At 42.8% G+C, this 18,324-nt stretch overlaps 1 protein-coding gene across 1 annotated transcript in view; it reads left to right on the top strand.

The window, feature by feature from the left end:
• The window catches only part of UBA5 (ubiquitin like modifier activating enzyme 5), a 443,420-nt gene extending 428,039 nt beyond the window's left edge, over positions 1 to 15,381 (top strand). The window contains exon 12 of the mRNA XM_044061527.1: positions 14,254 to 15,381. Within this exon, the coding sequence (XP_043917462.1) occupies positions 14,254 to 14,337 (84 nt within the window). The 3' untranslated portion in view covers positions 14,338 to 15,381. The remainder of the gene's footprint in view (positions 1 to 14,253) is intronic.
• Positions 15,382 to 18,324: the final 2,943 nt, after the last annotated feature.

An 18,324-nucleotide genomic window follows, 5' to 3' on the forward strand; every position in this document is an offset into this window, starting at 1 on the left:
GGTTTCCCTCCATCCCCCTTGTCTCTCTCTGTTTCTCTCTCTCTCCTGATAGGGAATTTTTGGTATTTATTTTCTACTGGTGGTGGTCTTCCACCATAACCTAACTCCCTCCTGGGGGCTCCTGACAGGGCAAGAAAAACTGATGTAATGGCGTCGGCTGCCTTATTTTATACCACTGATGACCTGACATCAGTCCTGGAGCGACTGCAACAGACACAGAAATACTAAGCGTCTGGTATTCGGGCTTACAGAAGGCTACCCTGGCAGGGATAACCCGAATGTGATGACCAGAACAGTGAATACACTCTAACATCTGCATTTATGGTAAGTGTACACAACTGGACTTTTTTTTTTCATGTGTGCATGCTACCTGCTAGTTGGGGTTCTTTTCCCTTTTCTCCAGTTTGATGGCTAGGCATGTGTGTTCATAGCAGGCCATTCATTGTGTGACAGATGTGTCTTCAGTAAGATCATTAGATGGCCAAGTCTCTCCTGGTGCATGATGTCCATATCTGTTCCTATCAGGTGTTTTGTAACATTACCATTAACCACCCCAAAAACTTTGGCTGTGATTGAGCTTGAGAGCACAGGAGTGTTTTGAAATACAGAAATCTGATATTAAGATGCAATGTACAGTGTAACAAAACTGATGTTTGAGAATCATTGCCTTGATGCTTGTGATATCTACTTCAATAGAAACACTAGTATTAGTGAGTGGTCTTCCTATTCTTTATGAAGAATTTCCAGAAGCATTGTAGGTGGTATTTCTGCACTATGTTTAAATATCAGTATGTCATATATAGTTAAACAGTGGGTTTGCATTATCATTTCACAGCAAGAGGTTCTCCAGTTCAGGTCTTAGCCGAGGTGTCTTTTGTGTGGAATCTGTTTGTCATTCCTGTGTTTGCTCTGGTTTCCACTTGGTAATTTAGTTTCCTCCCACATTCCAAGGACATAGTAGTTAGTTTGATGACTTGGGAAGAAAGACCTAGCAATCTACTTTTACCACATCCTCTTGCCGCAAACTCTGTGGATGGAGGTGGCTGTTCATGGGGTTGCTGTAGGCATTTACTGCGACTTGTAAGTATGGGTAGATGTGATACAAATGTAATTCCTGTATAGGGTAGAGTTAATATCTGGTGGGTGGGTCCTTGTGACTCTTTTTTTTTTTTTTTTTTTTTTGTCCAGGATAGAAATACCTTTGCAAAGAAGTAATTGTGTGTGTTGAAACGTCTCATTTATGCAGACTTAAACATAACGTGGTTTCCCAAAATTTAAAAACTTAGATGCATTTCCTATATGTTTTAGGTAAGCCATTTATCCTAGTCACTTGCCTTACCTCTTTTCATTCCCCAGTGTTCTGTATCGGAAGATGTCCTTCTATTCTTGTTCTTATGTTGCAGCATTCTTAACATGAGGGCTCCACTGCCAAAGGCAGTCCGGATGTTCGGCCAGTATACAAAAGACTTTATCCACTGCAAGGTACATGGGACACCGCACGTAGGCCACAGCTGGCATAGGTCATAAAAATGACGTCCGCACATGCCATCCTCAGAGCTTCTCTGACGCCAGTCTGAACATCATCTATGATCATTGGTCTGCTAGCCCAAGCTGCTTGCTGGATACAAGAGTTTCAGATAAGTGCCCCGTTGTGTTTTTTTTTTTTTTTTTTTTTTTTTTTTTTATATTTTTCTACTGATTTTTTGCTGTCAGGTTACATGTCATCCAGAAAGGACAAATTCAACATAAAGACAATATCTCTTCTGCTTAAGGCACAACCATGACCATAAGTCTTGCTCTATCGGTAAACCTTTTGTTCCTAAAACCCTACGTAGCCACCTTTCCTCTTTTGATATTTACCTTGAGAATCAGAGACTGGAAAGGTTAGCGTGTGACATTACGGAAGGTACATTGGGGTCTTCTGCTGAGCCTGCTAAGAAAGACCTGAAGCTTCAGCTGCACCTCCCCTTCCAGACATCTCTCTCAAGGCTTATGAAGGCCTGGAGAACTGTCAAGATTTTGGCTGAGATTCTACAGCAGGTATCACTTCGGAGGCCACAAGGGATCCTGCCATTGGCATATCCTCGGAGGCTTTGCAGACATCCATTTCAGATGAACAGGGGGAACTGAGGCTCATCATTGGAAATGGAAGACGTGCCTACAAATGTCATTGAATGTAGGCCTACATCTGGTCCCTCCCCTTTTCACAGGTCTAATATGTTCCTCTTACCAAACATGTTTCTACTCCTCAGGACCCACCTGCTGATTGGGAAGTTTTCAGACTACGTTTGTTCAATGCCTTTATGGACCTTAAACCTCCCTCAGGGGTTTCCTTTCTTAGTCCTCTAACTTCTTCACTACAGATAAGGATCAGAGTGCAGGATTCTTCTGAAGAGGATTCCTCAGAGGATGAATCCTTGGTTTACTCTGCTCAGATTACCTTGCCTTTGAAGTAAGCCTCCCCTGAGGAAGAGTCCGGTGGCACAGTCTCTCTTGGTGAAGATGTCACATTTGGGGAGACTGTTGCTAGGATGAAGGGTGTATGTTAAATGAGACTGCTTTCGGGCTTTTGAGGTGCAGAAAAGGTACTGTGACTTGCTTTCAAATTGATTCTCCCTCTCCTTCTGTGCCTCTGATTTTACCGGATTTTCTTTATGCTTTTTCTTCTGCATCAGAGACTCTGGTCTCTCACCTCCCTGCCCCTAAAAGCCCAGATAGGTTTTATAAAGTTCCAGAGAACTGTAAACTTCTCTACAAATGTCCATTAGCAGGTCCAGTGCCTGATGTTCTTCTTGTTTCACTGTTGCAGTCATTACATTTGGGTTATCTGCCAACATGTAGCCCTCAGCCGGCCTGAATATCAAAGTCTTGGTTCCCTGCATCGGATACTGTCTCTTCTTCCATGACGTCAGGGGTATAAAACATGCAGCCGACGCCATTACACCAATCTTTCTTGCCGCTTGGTGCCAGAAGCAGTTCGCAAGTGCCGGTCGGCCGACTCCTGAAATTTTCATTTGAGTTTCAGAACTGAAGACTTCAAAAAAAAAGCTAAGTACCCCGTTGGGGATCCTCAGCCAGCCTGAATATCAAAGTCTTGGTTCCCTGCATCGGATACTGTCTCTTCTTCCATGACGTCAGGGGTGTAAAACATGCAGCTGACGCCATTATACATCGGATACTGTCTCTTCTTCCATGATGTCAGGAGTATAAAACATGCAGCCGACGCCATTACACCAGTCTTTCTTGCCGCTCGGTGCCAGAAGCAGTTCGCAAGTGCCGGTCGGCCGACTCCTGAAATTTTCATTTGAGTTTCAGAACTGAAGACTTCAAAAAAAAAAAAAAAAAAAAAAAAAGCGCTAAGTACCCCATTGGGGATCCTTTTTCTTGCTCTAAACCGATGTCAGTAAAAGTTAACAATTGTATTACCTGTGGAAAGCAAATACCTTAAAGATTTAGTTAACAGTTGTATTACCTGTGGAAAGCAAATACCTTAAAGATTTAGTTAACAATTGTATTACCTGTGGAAAGCAAATACCTCAAAGATTTTCATTCGTACTGCATTCCTTGCTTAGGCCCAGACCACGACGTCCATCGCAGTCAGTTTTGTGCCTTATTCAACCCTCGAACTATTTGTCGGCGGTTTATTTTTGCAGCAAATTATTTTGGTACTCTGTTTAACTATCCAGAAATGGCTTTGGTAAGCCATCTGACTACTGACATTCTGAAAAACCGTAAAGATAGAGACAGGCTGCATAGGTACAAAGCTGCTGACACCTCTGTTAAGCTAGTCACCAGTTTGCCGGTACTCGGTCAGGCACTTCCGTAGCCCCTGATACCCGCTACTTCAGATTTGCAGGCCTCTACTGAGACCCATTCAGAGTTCGGTATGCTATGAGATGCTTCTTCGACTATGGAACCTGTGGATGTCTCTACCTTGGATGTGTCCAGAGCCGCTGTGCAGGCACCGGCTTCTGCAGGTGTATTCAGGCTTACTGACTTGCATTTCAAACCAACGCCATCTTCTTCAAGGCCTAAAAGCTTGACCAACACTTAGAAAACCAACGTCTGAACCGCATGGTCAGGCCCATATGCTTAAGAAACAAATGATTAGAATGGCTGAAGACCTTATTACTTGAAATTTCTGTTTCTTCTGACTACCAGGATTTGCCCTTTTCTACCTATAAGGATTCTGATGCAGAGGATTCCATTCCCTCTGCCCCCCCAAAGATTTTTCTTTTGGTGAAACCTTGCACACTCTTAGGGAGCATTTCCGCTAGGAATGCCAGGATTACTCTGACTCCAAAAAGAGGTTTAGGGAATTCTTACTCCTCCCCCAAAACAGGCCTTTAGCTATCCCTCCTGTCCTGGACATTGTAGATGATGCTTTCATGGAATCTAGCCTGGCCCCAGACACTTTACCTCCAGCTCCCAGGAAACCTGATAGGTATTACAGAGTACCAGACTCTCAAGTTCCTCTTCAAGAATCCTACTGCGGACCCTGAGACCATTTCCCAAGGACCTAAAGGCATTAAGGCTACTACAGCCAAAAACCCTACCCCCTCTGAAAGGGATTCCAGGGCCTTGGACAGATGGGGTAAGGCTGTATACACTTCTGCTACTTTGGCCATTAGGGCCTTAAACTGCCAGTTTCATATGTTAAACTATCAGCAACATATTATGGGACTACTTAAACAGAAAATGATGTTGATTCCTGACTGTACTGAACATAAAGAATTACAGGATTTAATGCATTCTGCTGAACAAGTTGGTAAACATACTTTTCAATGTGGTTTTGACTCTTTAGAAGCATCTTGCAGGGCTGCTGTCACTGGGTCTGTTCTTAGAAGGCATGCTTGGCTTAAGGAGCAAAATTTACCAGATCATGTTACAGCTCCCTTAAACCAAGACCGCCTGTTTGGAAACAAAGCAGTAGTTCTAAAAAAGATGGAGGAAAAAGCTAAATCTATGCAAACTGTAAATGATTTCCTGCAAGTATAGCCTCCCAGATTTAGTAGGCATTGGCCTTCTACGAATTGGTCCTTTCCTGTCTCTTCCAGGCCTTCTCAGTCCAAACCCAGGAGCAGCAGATCCACTAGGCTACAATCTCAAGGTACTCACAGGCCTAAGCAGTGGGGGTCTCCCACTTCCAAAACTGGAAATAGTAAGACACCTCCCCCTTATGGAAAAGTGTCACAGTGACTTAATCTTAAACCTTCCAAGCCCTGCTCAACTACCTGCTCCCTTAGGAGGAAAGATTGCCTTGCATGCAAAAAGCTGGAAACTCATTACCCAGGTCAAATGGGTTTTAAATATTGTTTCCCAAGGATACAGATTCCACTTCCACACCTTACCAACCCCAAACAGTTGGCCAGACCTACCCCCAAACCAGTGGGCAGAGGCCCAGCAGCAGGTTCTCTCTCTTCTTAGTATCTGGGCTATTCAGCCTGTCCCAGCAGAAGAAAGGGGACAAGGTTTTTACTCAAGACTTTTCCTGGTACCCAGAAAAGACAGCTCCTGGTGTCCTATTCTGGACCTCTCTACTCTAAACACCTTTTTGGTAATCCCAAAATTCATAATGCTAACACTTCACCAGCTGCTTCCTATGCTAGGCAAAGATGCATGGTTGGCAGCCTTAGAATTAAAGGAAGCGTACCTGCACATTCCATTAAGGGAATCTTGCAGGAAATACCTACGCTTCAGAGCAGGCTCCATGCACTATCAGTTCTCTGCACTTCCCTTTGGCTTATCTACTGCGCCCAGGGTATTCACAAAGTGTCTAGCTCCAGTAATTGCATTTTGCAGGCAAAGAAATATTCAAATATACCCCATACCTGGATGATTGTCTAATTCAGGCAGAAAGCCAGGACATGCTACTAAAACATCTGACATTTGTAAAGAAACTTCTAACCTCTCTGGGTACACCATAAACGAAAATAAATCTCATCTAGGACCCTGCCAAAAAATTGTATTCCTGGGAGCAAGCTTGAACACAACTTCCCAGATGGCTTACCTCACACCAGAGAAACAAGTTTGACAGCCTACTTCAAGCTAATGGCCACAAAGTCCCAGCTACTTGCAAGGAAAATCCTGCAAGCCCTGGGGTTCATGGCCTCTTGCATTCTACTAATTCCATATGCAAGACTGCATATGAGGAAACTACAGTGGTATCTAAAAAGGCTATGGTGTCAACATTCTCAGGACCTGGAATGAATGATTCCTATCATTCCTTGTATAAAGACAGAGTTCCTTTGGTGGGCAGAGGCCTGCCACCACAACCACAACAAGGGGCTCCCATTCACTTGCCCCCTGCCGCCCAAACCCCAACAGACACATCAGACTATGCATGAGGGGGCTCACTTGGCAGGGCAGTGCATTCAGGGCAAATGGAACCAGAGTCAGAAGCACCTGCATATCAATCAAAAAGAAATGTTAGCTGTACAGAATTCTCTGACAGCCTTCAAGGACCACATTCTTGTAGAACAACTATTGGTAAAGACAGACAACACCACGGTTATGTGATACATAAACAAGCAGGGGGGAACCCATTCATACCCTCTCTGCAGACTAGCCATAGCTCTGTGAAACACAGCCTTAAAATACCAAGTGCACCTACAAGCTCAATTCCTGCCAGGCAAGCAAAATTTACTGGCAGACCTAAGCAGAAATCTCATGGACCCACACCAGTGGAAACTGGAAACAAAGATGTTAAGTTGTCCCATCTCGCCTTGTTCTTGCTGTTTGGGTTTGGAGCCAATCCTCGGCTCCAACTCGGCCTACTTCTATAGTTCGAGAGCTATTTACTGGCTCGAGGCTAACCCTTATCCCAGAATGCCCAGCGTCAGTCTTTTCTTTATTTGTAAAAAAAAAATGTTTGCTTCTTAGTTTAGTTGTTGAAGATGTCTAGAGAGTCCAAAGTTTCTGGCTTCAAAAAGTGTGACTCATGCTGTCAGAAAATGTCTCTGACAGATGGGCACACTAGCTGTGTTTATTGTTTTGGGGCTGTGCAGCTGCAGGACTCCTGCTCTGTTATGCATTTAGTCCAAGGGTCCTGCAGGAGCGCAAAAACAAATTAATCCTTTGAGGATTATTGAAACTACGGTATTCCCGGGCTAAAGGTTCTCAGCCAGTGAAATCCTCTAAGTTTGTCAAGCCATTGGCTCCATCTTCGGAACAGACTCTTGGGCTTGAACAACCAAGTTTGTCGGTGCTGACTAGCATCAACAAGACAACTTCTCCCTCGGCTCCAACTGCTACCTTGGAGCCACAAGCAAGGTCTCCTTCATTGGAGCTGATCCGGTCGGTGCCACAATTACCCTTACTAGGAAGTGAATGCAGTCATCACTCTTCATCCCACTCCTCTACGTTATTGGATCAGGACATGGAGAGAGTAGTTAGGTTGGTTAAGTCACAGGCCCTTGCGAAATTACTTTCCAGCCACCTCAGCAGGTTGCAGCTCCATCTGCCTCTATTTCCATTCCTCCTCCGACTACACTTAGTTTGGTGCCGGAAACCATGGATGCGCTGATAGTAGAACCGACCGTGCCGATCACCTCCTCTTCGGTTCCAACGTCGGCTGCGATCACCTCAATTGATCCGTCCATGGAGGGATCTGGGTGTCAAAGCTCTCTCGTTGGCTCCGAAGGGGGAAGTAGTATCGGACCCTTGTTCGACCCCGCTCTCCCTCTCTGAGCTTCGGTGCAGGTGAGCTCGGCTCCCACATCGGCCTTGGAGCAGAGAATTTCCAAAATTTTGTGCCAGAGTTCCAGACCTTCTGGTGTGAAAGGTGGATGGGGATGTTTCTCTATGCGCCCCCCCCCCCATTCAGAAAGTTCTGCTGAAGATTCAACAGTAGAAACCAAAAATCTTGATGGTGACTCCCTTTTGCGAAGACAGCATTACATTTAGCCAAGGACAATTAACACAAGTTACTTCGCACCAGATGAGGGATCTCTCATACACCCACACCTATCATCTCTACATCTGACACTGTGGGTAATAGGCTTCTGATTCCTTTTAGACCCTTCTTTTCTGAAGACATGCTTAGGCTTCTGCAGGAGGCCAGAAAACCCAGTACAAGGAAATCCTAGTTATCTAAATGGAAGGTTTTCCATCTGGTGTCTTTCTGGTAAACTGGTCCCACTTTCTTTGGATGTACCTCTGGTTTGATCTTACTTTTGTGAACTGCTGAAAGCTGGGTTGGCTTATTCCTCTGTGAAAGCTCATCTGTCAGCCATTTCTGCTTGTCGGCCTTTGTCTCCTCCTCTTTCCTCTAAATTGGAGGTTAAACTCTTCCTTAAAGGTGTCCTTCTCATCAAATCTCCCAGGAAGCCTGTTCCTCCTCCTTGGGATCTCAATTTTGTTGTGGAAAAGCACACTGTGGCTCTATTTGAACCTGCAGCTTCACTGTACTCTGAAGACTGTTATTAGCCATCACTTCACCCAGGAGTGTGTCCGAACTTCAAGCCTTGATGGCCCTCCCTTCCTGGTTTTCCATAAGGATGAGGTTTTCTTATGTACTGACCATTATTTTATGCCCACAGTTGTGAATGAATTGTCACTTAAACCAATCTATTCATTTGCCCACTTTTTCCCCTCTCCACAGTCATCTAGTGAGAGAGCTCAACACAACTTGGATGTGCATAGTTAACTCAAATTTTACTTGGATAAAACTAAGACTATCAGGAAATCTGTTCAGCTTTTCGATTCTTTTCATCCCAGGGCTCTGTGAATGCCCATTTTCAAGCAGCATGTTTCCACCTGGATTTCTAAAGCTATTTCCTTTTGTTGCATGTTTCATGTAAGAGCCTTTCTACTCCTGTGGCGTCTTCAGGTGATGTTGGGATACTAATGCCATCTTGGAAGCAGCTACATGGTCTTCCGTTCATACCTTCACTAAACATTATAAACTGGATGGCATATCCAAATCTAGAGCTGACTCTGCTAGAGCCATTCTCCATGTTTTTTTTTTTTTTTTTTTTTTAAGATAGCACCTCTGCCCCCCCCCCCCCTTCTTCCTCATGAGCTTTTGTACTCTCCCTCATGTTAAGAATACTGCAACATAAGAATAAAAGGACATAGAATAGTTGTGTAAAATCTTACCATAACCATGACTGTCCTCTTATATGTTGGAGTATTCTATTCCTCCCATCTTCCCTCTTTTTTTGTCGTTTTCCCTGGATGTATGTTTACCTCCTTTGTTCCTTGGGCTGGTGTTCTTACTGGGACATTTAGTTATGAAGAGAATATGTATGGATGTCAGTTTTATGGCCTACGTGCGATGTCCCACTTACCTTGCAGTGGATAGTCTTTTGATTACTGGGTGTACATTGGGACCACCTTTGGCAGTGAATACCTCCTGTTAAGAATACTGCAACATGGAAGAGGACATCTGTAGTTATGCTAAGACTTTACACAACTATTCTTTGTAGCTAAATGGATTGGAATTGCATAAGGTTCAAAAACGTTATGTTGTATGCTGTGGTAACCTTCCATTCCACATAGCTGTTTTGCTCAATTCGCGGGCACTAGCTTTATTTATTTATTTTTTTTATTTACTGAGTAAGTGAGCTGGTTGACTGACCCTTCTTAGTCATGCTGTGGAAGCACAGCATGACCAAAGGAAAAAATTGCACAGGAAGTTTACGTCCTTAACAGATGTATGCCAAGATAGTGGAGAAGTTTAACCCCTTCCTTTTTTGGTTTAGTTGCAGGCAGTCAAGAAAGAGCCTTCCTGAGACTGTCACTCGTATCTCAGTCTTGACGTGAAATAGAATTTTGCATCTGTTTAGAAAGATCAACATAGAAAATTATATGACAGAGTAGATTGACAACGTAAATTGAATGTTGCCATCTTCTTTGCAACCTCTGCATCTTACTTCAGGCAAAATCATTAGAAGGCAGTATTCCTTTTATTTACATTGTTTAGTGTCTGCATTCTTTATTCCTTGTGTTTTTGCTTTCCAGCAAATTCTGCATGTTGTTGTAATTACTTCCTGGTGCTGGAAATCTGTTCCAGCATCACAGTTCAGATTCTGCACTCTTGCCATTAATTATAATGTGGCTGAGAAGCAGACTCTGAGTGGGCTGCCTTGCAGTTCCAGGTCTCCGGATTTATTTTTTTCCTTGCAGTGTCTCTTTGTTTCACTCTTGAGTGGTTGATTCATGTTTCTCTGCTTACAGATCATCTAATTTGGTGGATGATAAAGTATGACTGCTTGAGAGTCATCCTGTGTGCAGCACTTATAGTAAACACTTTGAAAAAATGTAATTTTTGGTCCTTAGCTCAGAATCTTGGACATAAATCACAATGCAAGAGTTTATAGGGATAGCGATTTCAAGGCTGTCTTGGTATCTAAAGAACCCTCCTCTACCAAGACAAAGTTGAATTTCTGTCCCTATACTCTGTTTTAGACTCTTGTATGGTGGTTTATATTAGCATTCCATGTTGTTGAAGAAGTAGACCTGTACAGAACAACTTGTTCCATAAATGCTAAAGATTGATATCCCTCAGCAAATAAGTAACACATGCTGGAGGGCCAGATTACTTAAGGCTCCCACATTTCTGGAGTAATATTGCCTTGCATGTAAAACAAAGTGGAACCCTTGCTTTTTTTTTTTAAGCAAACCTTGACAGTTTGATAAGAACTCGTAACTTTATTTCAGAGGCAAGAGGAGTCCTATGAGAGTGTATACTGATAAGATGATTTGGTCTATGGACTTCACTCTGCCTTGTAAAATATATGGGCACCTATGGTAGCACTGCACGTTTCCTGTTTGTCTCCTGAGTTATGGCCATCACAGATTGTTGCATCTTTTTCTTGTATGATTAAAGTGGGTCTATATGAGCAAAAATGCATGACCTTAAACTCATGGTTGGGGGATGTGCCCCCCACACCCCCCGCTAACTATATATTCCAACTCCAAGATCGCACTACAGTGAAGAGTGGAATATTATCCCAAAAAAAAAAAACTTTCAATGTCCTGCATTTTCACTCATGTGAGGGTTCTTTAAAACTTTAGTTTTCAGCAGGAAGGAAGTTAGACTGAGGTAGGGAATCTGCTGTCTTTTATGTTAACCATGTGACTGCTAATGCATTAAGACAGAAAGATGGTGGCCTAGAAACTTGCCATATTAGTATCAGCTGGGAAGAGGGCTATTTATCAACTAATTTTCTTAAAGATAGTGGTCTAGAACAGATTTTCTAGAAACTTACCGTATTAGGATCAGCTGGCAAGAGGGCTATTTAACAACTAATCTGCTAGCTTATGTGCTTTTAGAGTCCATATTAACTGTAGTTAAATCTTTTTACTTATGTTGTAGATAGAACCTTGTCATAATAGTGCTTCTGACAGGGAGCATTATTGGTCTTGCAGTGTCATTCCCCAGCTTTATGTGAAGTTCTTTCATTACTAGAGTGCATCATGACTTCCATTGACACTCCCTTTTCATAAATCCAAGCATATTCAATTGGGACTTGAGAGTGAAAAGTTTTTCATGAGGGGGAGGGGGCAGTGGCAGTGCTCACCAACCCTGATGTGTTCCTCCCCAGCCTCTAAATGTACTAACTCAGAGAACTCACCTCACTGGAGGAAAAGAAGAAAATGTATTTCTTATTCCACATCGGTGTAATCTTGGGGGGTAAAATATATAAAGGTTGAAAGTGTGAAATGCAGCAGAAAATCTTTGAAACAGAATTTTGGCATATGTTTTGTGGATTACCTCAGATGGGGTAGTGAAACAGTGTGGTCAGGACTGGATCACATCAAGTAGACCCAATGCAGAGAATATCTAGAAGACATAAATTATGGAGAGAATTTGTCGATTTACACTAAGTGTGGGAGTGTAAAATACAGACAACAAAAAAGGATATCTGTAACAGACTGCTGCCAAATAAGTCTAATAACTGCAGTGTTAAGTGTCCTGATTTGAGATGCCTTCAGTTATCAAGGTAAGTTACATAATTTTGCTCTCACAGATCTTGTTTGTGTTTGGTACTGCCTGCCCTCATGTTCTATTCCTTACTGTGCATGCATACGATCATAGGAAGTTATTAGGCTATTGGCCCTGAGGCCTTTACAAGACTAACCAAGAATTTAGCCCATGTTCCAGCAAGTCAGCAACCTGTGCCATGGTCCAGCAGGGCCACAGGTGGAATCCCAGGGATGTATTTTCTGTTTGCCATCCAGGTTGTGCATAAATAAGGTTAATGAGGTACGCTGCTTGACATGGAGGAGTCTCTGGGACACATCTGTCCCACCCACAAGTCCTGTTGAGGTCACCCAGGTGGGTTATTCGAGTGGAGCTTGACTTGTGGATATGCAGGAGTCCCATCAGGGTGAGGTCTGAGATTGCTTTGTATGCCAGACAGAGGTCATCTCAGAGGAGACTGAGTAGAGGGACAGGGCCTTTAACCTATCTGTGTAGGGTAGATGTTTGAAGCCCTGGATTCTCATGGTGAGGAACCTCTGTGGACTGTCCAGCTGCTGCATGTACTTTGTGAGGTACGTGCCTAAAGGGGCATTGTACTCAATAATGGGACTTATAAGGGAAGAATACAAGGATGTTATGACCACCTTGTCCCTGGATGAGAAACTCTTACTAATGAGGTGGGCCATGTAGAAAGTAACAGAGGCAATGTGGTTGTCAAAAGTCAGGTTGCTATCAACCTGGGTGCCCAAGTTCCTCACAACTGATTGCATGCTTAGGCCCTTATTATCAATGTGATAATTTCTGGGGACATCACATTGAGGCTGTGTTTCTAGCACCAGTCATTTGTTTGGGTGAGACCCTCTTGGAGGATGTCCACATCACTAGGGGAATTGATGACAGCACCCAGCTTGCAGTTTTGGTCAGCCATATCCCACTGGTTTTGGCCTGCACCTCAGAAAAGTACATCCCAAATAGCAGAGGCCCCAAGTCCAATCCCTGGGGTACACTGCTCGTTATGGGTCTACTGCTTGAGGTGGCTTCCCCTATTTTGACTAGGTGGGTTTCATCATTGAGCCAGTTTGCTACCCTTCTGGTAACATATGGATTGATGCCTAGTTGAGAGAGTTTATCTATAGTGGGGAATAGTACCAAAGGCTTTGGCTAGGTGAAGGTAGGCGGTGTGCATAGTCTTCCCCTTGTCCATGGCCTTGGTGACTGCCTCAAAGAAGTTGACCAAATTTAACAGACATGACCTCACTTGACAAAACCAAACTTGTGTGGGCTTGAGTATCTGGAGGTTGTCAGTATCCTTGTTAATGAGGTTCATGATAATCCACTCCTTGGCCTTGCAGATGAGGCTAGTTAGGGTGATGGGTCTAGAATTTCCTGGATCGGTGGGTGCTCCACTTCTGTGCAAAGGGATGATGGTGCCTGTCCTCCACTCATTTGGGATGAAGCTGGTACTCATTGGTTGAATAGGGTGCCTAATGGTGCTACAAGTTTCTGCCTGAGTTCATGTATGATGCAGCCTGGGGATGTTATTGGGTCCCATGGAGGCTATTTTTTTTGCCTTTGACAGGGCAGTGATGACTTGCTTCCCAGAGGTCAGGGGGCAGGTACTGGGATGTCCTTTGTTACTGATGGGAAGGACAGAGGATGAAATTTTCACTGAACCTGTCTGCCAGTAGGTTGGCTGTATCTACAGCATTTGTGTATGTCGTACCCTTGACCACCAGTTCCCAGCAGATGTGGGTGCTTCCCTTGAGATTGCAGACATATGTGAAGAAGGCCTTATGATTGTCTTTAGTAGATGTGGCCAGTTTGACCATAGACAAGCATGATCTTGTAGTCTTGCCTGCATTTTGTCTGTCACACTGCCATTCTTTTTGTTTCCGTCCAGATGTGATTATTCATGTTGAAGGTATCTTGTTTAGAACCATGTTAGTTTTGTAGTTACAACCCCACCATTGATAACAGCCCCTTTTAAAGATCACTTCCATGACCACCACTGTAGCCCTGCCCCACAAGTTCCCACCTCAAATTGAATTCCCGTTACCACCACTGTTGTAGCTGTTTATCATTCAAGCAATATTGACTTTTTTGACTTTCTAGTGCTCACTTGTAGGGTGTCCAACCTGTTCTGCAGTTATATTTGTGGAACAGTGTCATTCTGGGAAAGATTTTGATATATCATAGGTACTCTTGATGGCTTCTCTGTTTCACCTCCCTAATCTGTTCGCTAGAGTTAATGAACACTGTTATAGAGAATGCTTAATAATTAAAAGTGATTAAACCATGAATTAATTTTGATTTTCTTTTGACAGGATGAAACAGCTGCTGCTGGAGACACTGTAGAGGACTCTGAACAAAGCCTAGAAGAGCTCATGGCCAAGATGAAGAGCATGTAGTGACAATACCAATTATTTAATTTTTAGACTCAATAAAAATCTTAAACATAACAAGTGTGGACATAAAGTGCCTGATTACTCTGAATTCCTTACAACATAAGCTGTCACAGCTGTTAAGGATGAAGTTGCCAGTTACATTGAACATTTACTTTTTATCTTGGCATGCACAGGCCAGCCTAACTAATATTTTTGTAGCCATAAAGTGAACTGGTCTTTCAGCTGCTGTTTATGATGCAGTTTTCCAGTCTTTGAATGATTAATACATCACTATCCAGGTTTAGACATGTATTTGGATAGCTGGGAGTAGGCTGTCTCCAAGGATGTAGTGTTTGGCATGATTTATTTTTAGTACATGCCTTGTATCTGTATGCCTGACACTGGTTAGGAAAGGAAAAACACATGATATGCATGAAGTGTTAGCACACTGTTGAAATATCTTTAAAAAAAAAAAAGTAATGAGGGAGAAGACAAGTTAGTCTTTGTGCCATCTTCTGAGTGACCCTATATGGTAGAATGAAGTTGCCTCTGTCCTCCTGCTATCTGCATTTTTTTATTTATCTTTCCATGCTGTTTCATGTCAGAGGATAAATAAATGTTTTGTGTAGGATAGTAAATGGAAAAGTTTAAATGCAAGCGAACTCGTAGGATACTAGTGCCAAAGCAGAGGGGCACAAAATGTGGATGAAATGGTTCTTGCTCTTACTCAATAAACATTCCACATCATATGTAAGGAGACCACAAAGAACTAGGATGTATTTCACTTTGTGTTAAATTATTGACCTCTTTGTTTTACATAGTTTGTGTTTTTATAGTAATTTTATGCTTGAATGTTTGCTGCCTGATCTTTTTTGACTAATTTCAACTTATATGTGGAAAAGCATGCATTTGCTACATCAGATGCTATTTTCTAGTAGAATTCAGTTTATGTTGTAAACTGCAATGCCTGTAGAATAAAAACAGCTTTCATGATATTACTTCTCATTAAGTTCAGTTGCAAAGTGAATAATGTTGAAGTAAAAAAATAAATATAAGCGTCTCATGACATTCTGCCAGTTCTGTATTAGTTTACTTCAAAGTAGTATAGATTAAAATACTGTAATGCCTAGATTATGCCAATGCAAACTGTTCTACCTTTTTGACAGAACAGATGCAGCAGAAAGCTTAATTTTATTTTACAGTACTGAACGGAGTCTATCCATGCACTTCAGCATTATTGATACTGCTATACAGTTGGATGGAATAAGTCACAGTAGTATCAGTGAATTGAGTTTTGCGCTTATCCTTAATTTTTAAACTAGAACAGTTTAATTCCATTCAAAAATCCTAGAGGAGTTAGTCATTTTTTCTTTGAGAAACTGCCTGAGGCACTTGCACAAAGTGTAAAATATGTAGTTTTATATTGAATTTGAGATATAAAAGAAATATGGTTGCATTTTACTGCTGCTTTTAAATCAATATCTAACCCATGTTATTTTAAAATAATTTGCCAAAGAAGACTGTTTGCCAGTTCCATGGCGCAGAGGGATAAACCTCGGAGTGACACAGATGACATGGTTGTTGATGGAGACAGCTTGGGGAGTACAAGTGAGTGACCAGCACCACTTCTTGAGGGAGAGTTTGGTACAAGTCCCATTGCAGGAGCAACACTTGAAGGTCAGACTGCAAGCTTTCTAGATAGGCAGAACATCAGGGTGTAATCCTGCCAAGGAGAATATCAACATTGAGCTGGGGGTGAGGAAGTGTGCACCAACGTCAAAGTTTAACAGAGCTGGCATTACACCTTATGTGTCAGATACTGGAGAGGGGGGAAAAGAAGCAAAAGAAATCTCTGGAGTCCCCACAACAGGACATGCTGGAGCACATTCCTCTTGTTCTTTGGCAGAAAATGATGAAGGGGTGTAAAAAAATAAATAAAGCTATGAAGATAGCAGCTTTATGAATTAAAATGGATCTGAGAGGATGGGTTCATATTATATGATCAAATGTTAGAAATAGCAAACTATCTGTTATGAAACCACAAAATTTCAAAGGAACAGATCAGCAAATTTTTTCCCAGGCAAAAAATTCACTGATCCAAAAAAAATGTACAGGTAACAAAGTGGGGGGCTTCATCCTTTACCTTAAATGTACCAACTCCAAGATTGCACGACAATGAAGAAAACAGCAAAGTCCAGAGAACGGACCAGCAAATATTTTCCCCAGGGAAAAATTCACTGATCTGTTCCTTTTGATATTCTGTGGTTTTGTGCATTTGAGTTCGACAAATGAGCGTTCGCTCATGTAATAGGAACCCAAGAGGATATATTTATACATTCCTTTCATTTCATTTACTTGTTATACAAAACATCAACCAGCTATTTAACTTGAGAGAAAAAAGTTCTGTCTTAGACGGTCTTGAGAGAGCATTTTGAATCAAAATAATTTTGTTTCATCCATCACTTAACTTCATAATCTTTAAAACTTGTTTGGGTTATTCGGATCCGAGATGGCCGCATCACTGGTCTATATTATAAGATCGACAGTTGAAAACATCGAACAACATATGGTCGACCTCTTCAAACATTGACTATAAAAAGACAAGAAAAAAATACCCCAAATGGTTTAAGCAGGGGAGCAAGACCCCCCCCCCCTCGCTACTTAAATATAGCAATTCCGAGACTGCACTACATTGCAGTAAATGGAAATCTCCCCTTACGGAGATTTCCGTTTACACGCTTGAGATTGAGCGTTCAATATTCTCATGCCGACATTGTTGGCTTTCGAGAATATAATGTAGACCCGAATCACCAGCATCTGATCTGAGCTCCAAGCTCTTCCTCTTACCCATAATGCCCCTCCATCTCCTTCCTTCCCTCAGATCTCGTTTGCCACTTTACAGACAAGCATCGTGGTCCCTCACCTCCAGACATGTGTTTCCTGTGGGTAAGTGCTTTAGAGTTACTGAGTCCAAGTTAGGTGCCCTGTTTTTCCCTCTTTTACCTCCCCTAACTCGCACGTATTCATCCGTAAAAAAAAAGTTTGTGTACTGTGTTCCCCTCCCCTTTTCCCATTGTTGTGGTTGTGTGGGTGGGGGGGGCCTTCTTTGGAGATGGTTGAGACCCCAAAACCCGTCTTCAGAAAATGCATGGAAGTGTGGCCATAAAATCTCTCCAGCCAATGGCCACACTCTGTGCATTGTATGCTTAGGAGCAGCCCATTTAGACACAGCCTGCTCTATTGCACTGGCTTTAACGCTAGAGCCCTCGAGGACAGGAGGGCTAAATTAGTGATGAAAGGGCTTTTGCCTGCATCAGGGACAGCTGTCCCTGCCTCTGCTACTGCTTTGGTAACAGCTGCTCCCGTATCCTCCCCAGGCCTCTGGGATTCAAACCCCCAGTTCAAGGCCCGCGGAGGGGGAGAAAAGATACAAGGACCAGCCTCGAAAGCGGTCCCCTGACCACTCTGGTCCGTTGAGGCCTTCCCCCCTAGACCTAGTACCCCACAGCTCTGCTCACCCAGGTTCTCCCTGGAGCTGAAGAAGTCTAGGCCACTATGTAGAGCAGGGTTGTTCAACCTTTTGGCTTGCCAGGGCCACATTGAGCGAACAGAAATTGTTTTGGGGCCACATATAAAATATATACTTAACTCTTTTGCTGCCATGGGCGACCAAAATCGACCTCCTGGTTGTACTGTAGGTGCATTCAAATAATGAATAAAGGCCTAATATTTGCCTTAAAATTCTAATTCTTAATCTAACAGTTAACTCTAACATCTTAGGTTTTTTTTTTACAAATAGGTACAGAGCCCTTCCATTTTTATGAGCTCATACCTCTTTATTTTGCTGGTTTCTTACAGATGTTTTATGGCACATAGGGCAGAAGCTCTGACTGAAACACAGACAGCCTAGGTAGATTATCAGCCAATGATGGGGTACAAGGCTGCACCTTTTTGGAAGGAGGAGGGAGTAGAATGCGAGAACATGTTCAAGGCCACACCCAGGACACAAGA

This window comes from Protopterus annectens, chromosome 2.part0, assembly GCF_019279795.1.
Source record: "Protopterus annectens isolate FY-2018-M chromosome 2.part0, PAN1.0, whole genome shotgun sequence".
In the NCBI taxonomy this organism is placed as follows: Eukaryota; Metazoa; Chordata; order Ceratodontiformes; family Protopteridae; genus Protopterus; species Protopterus annectens.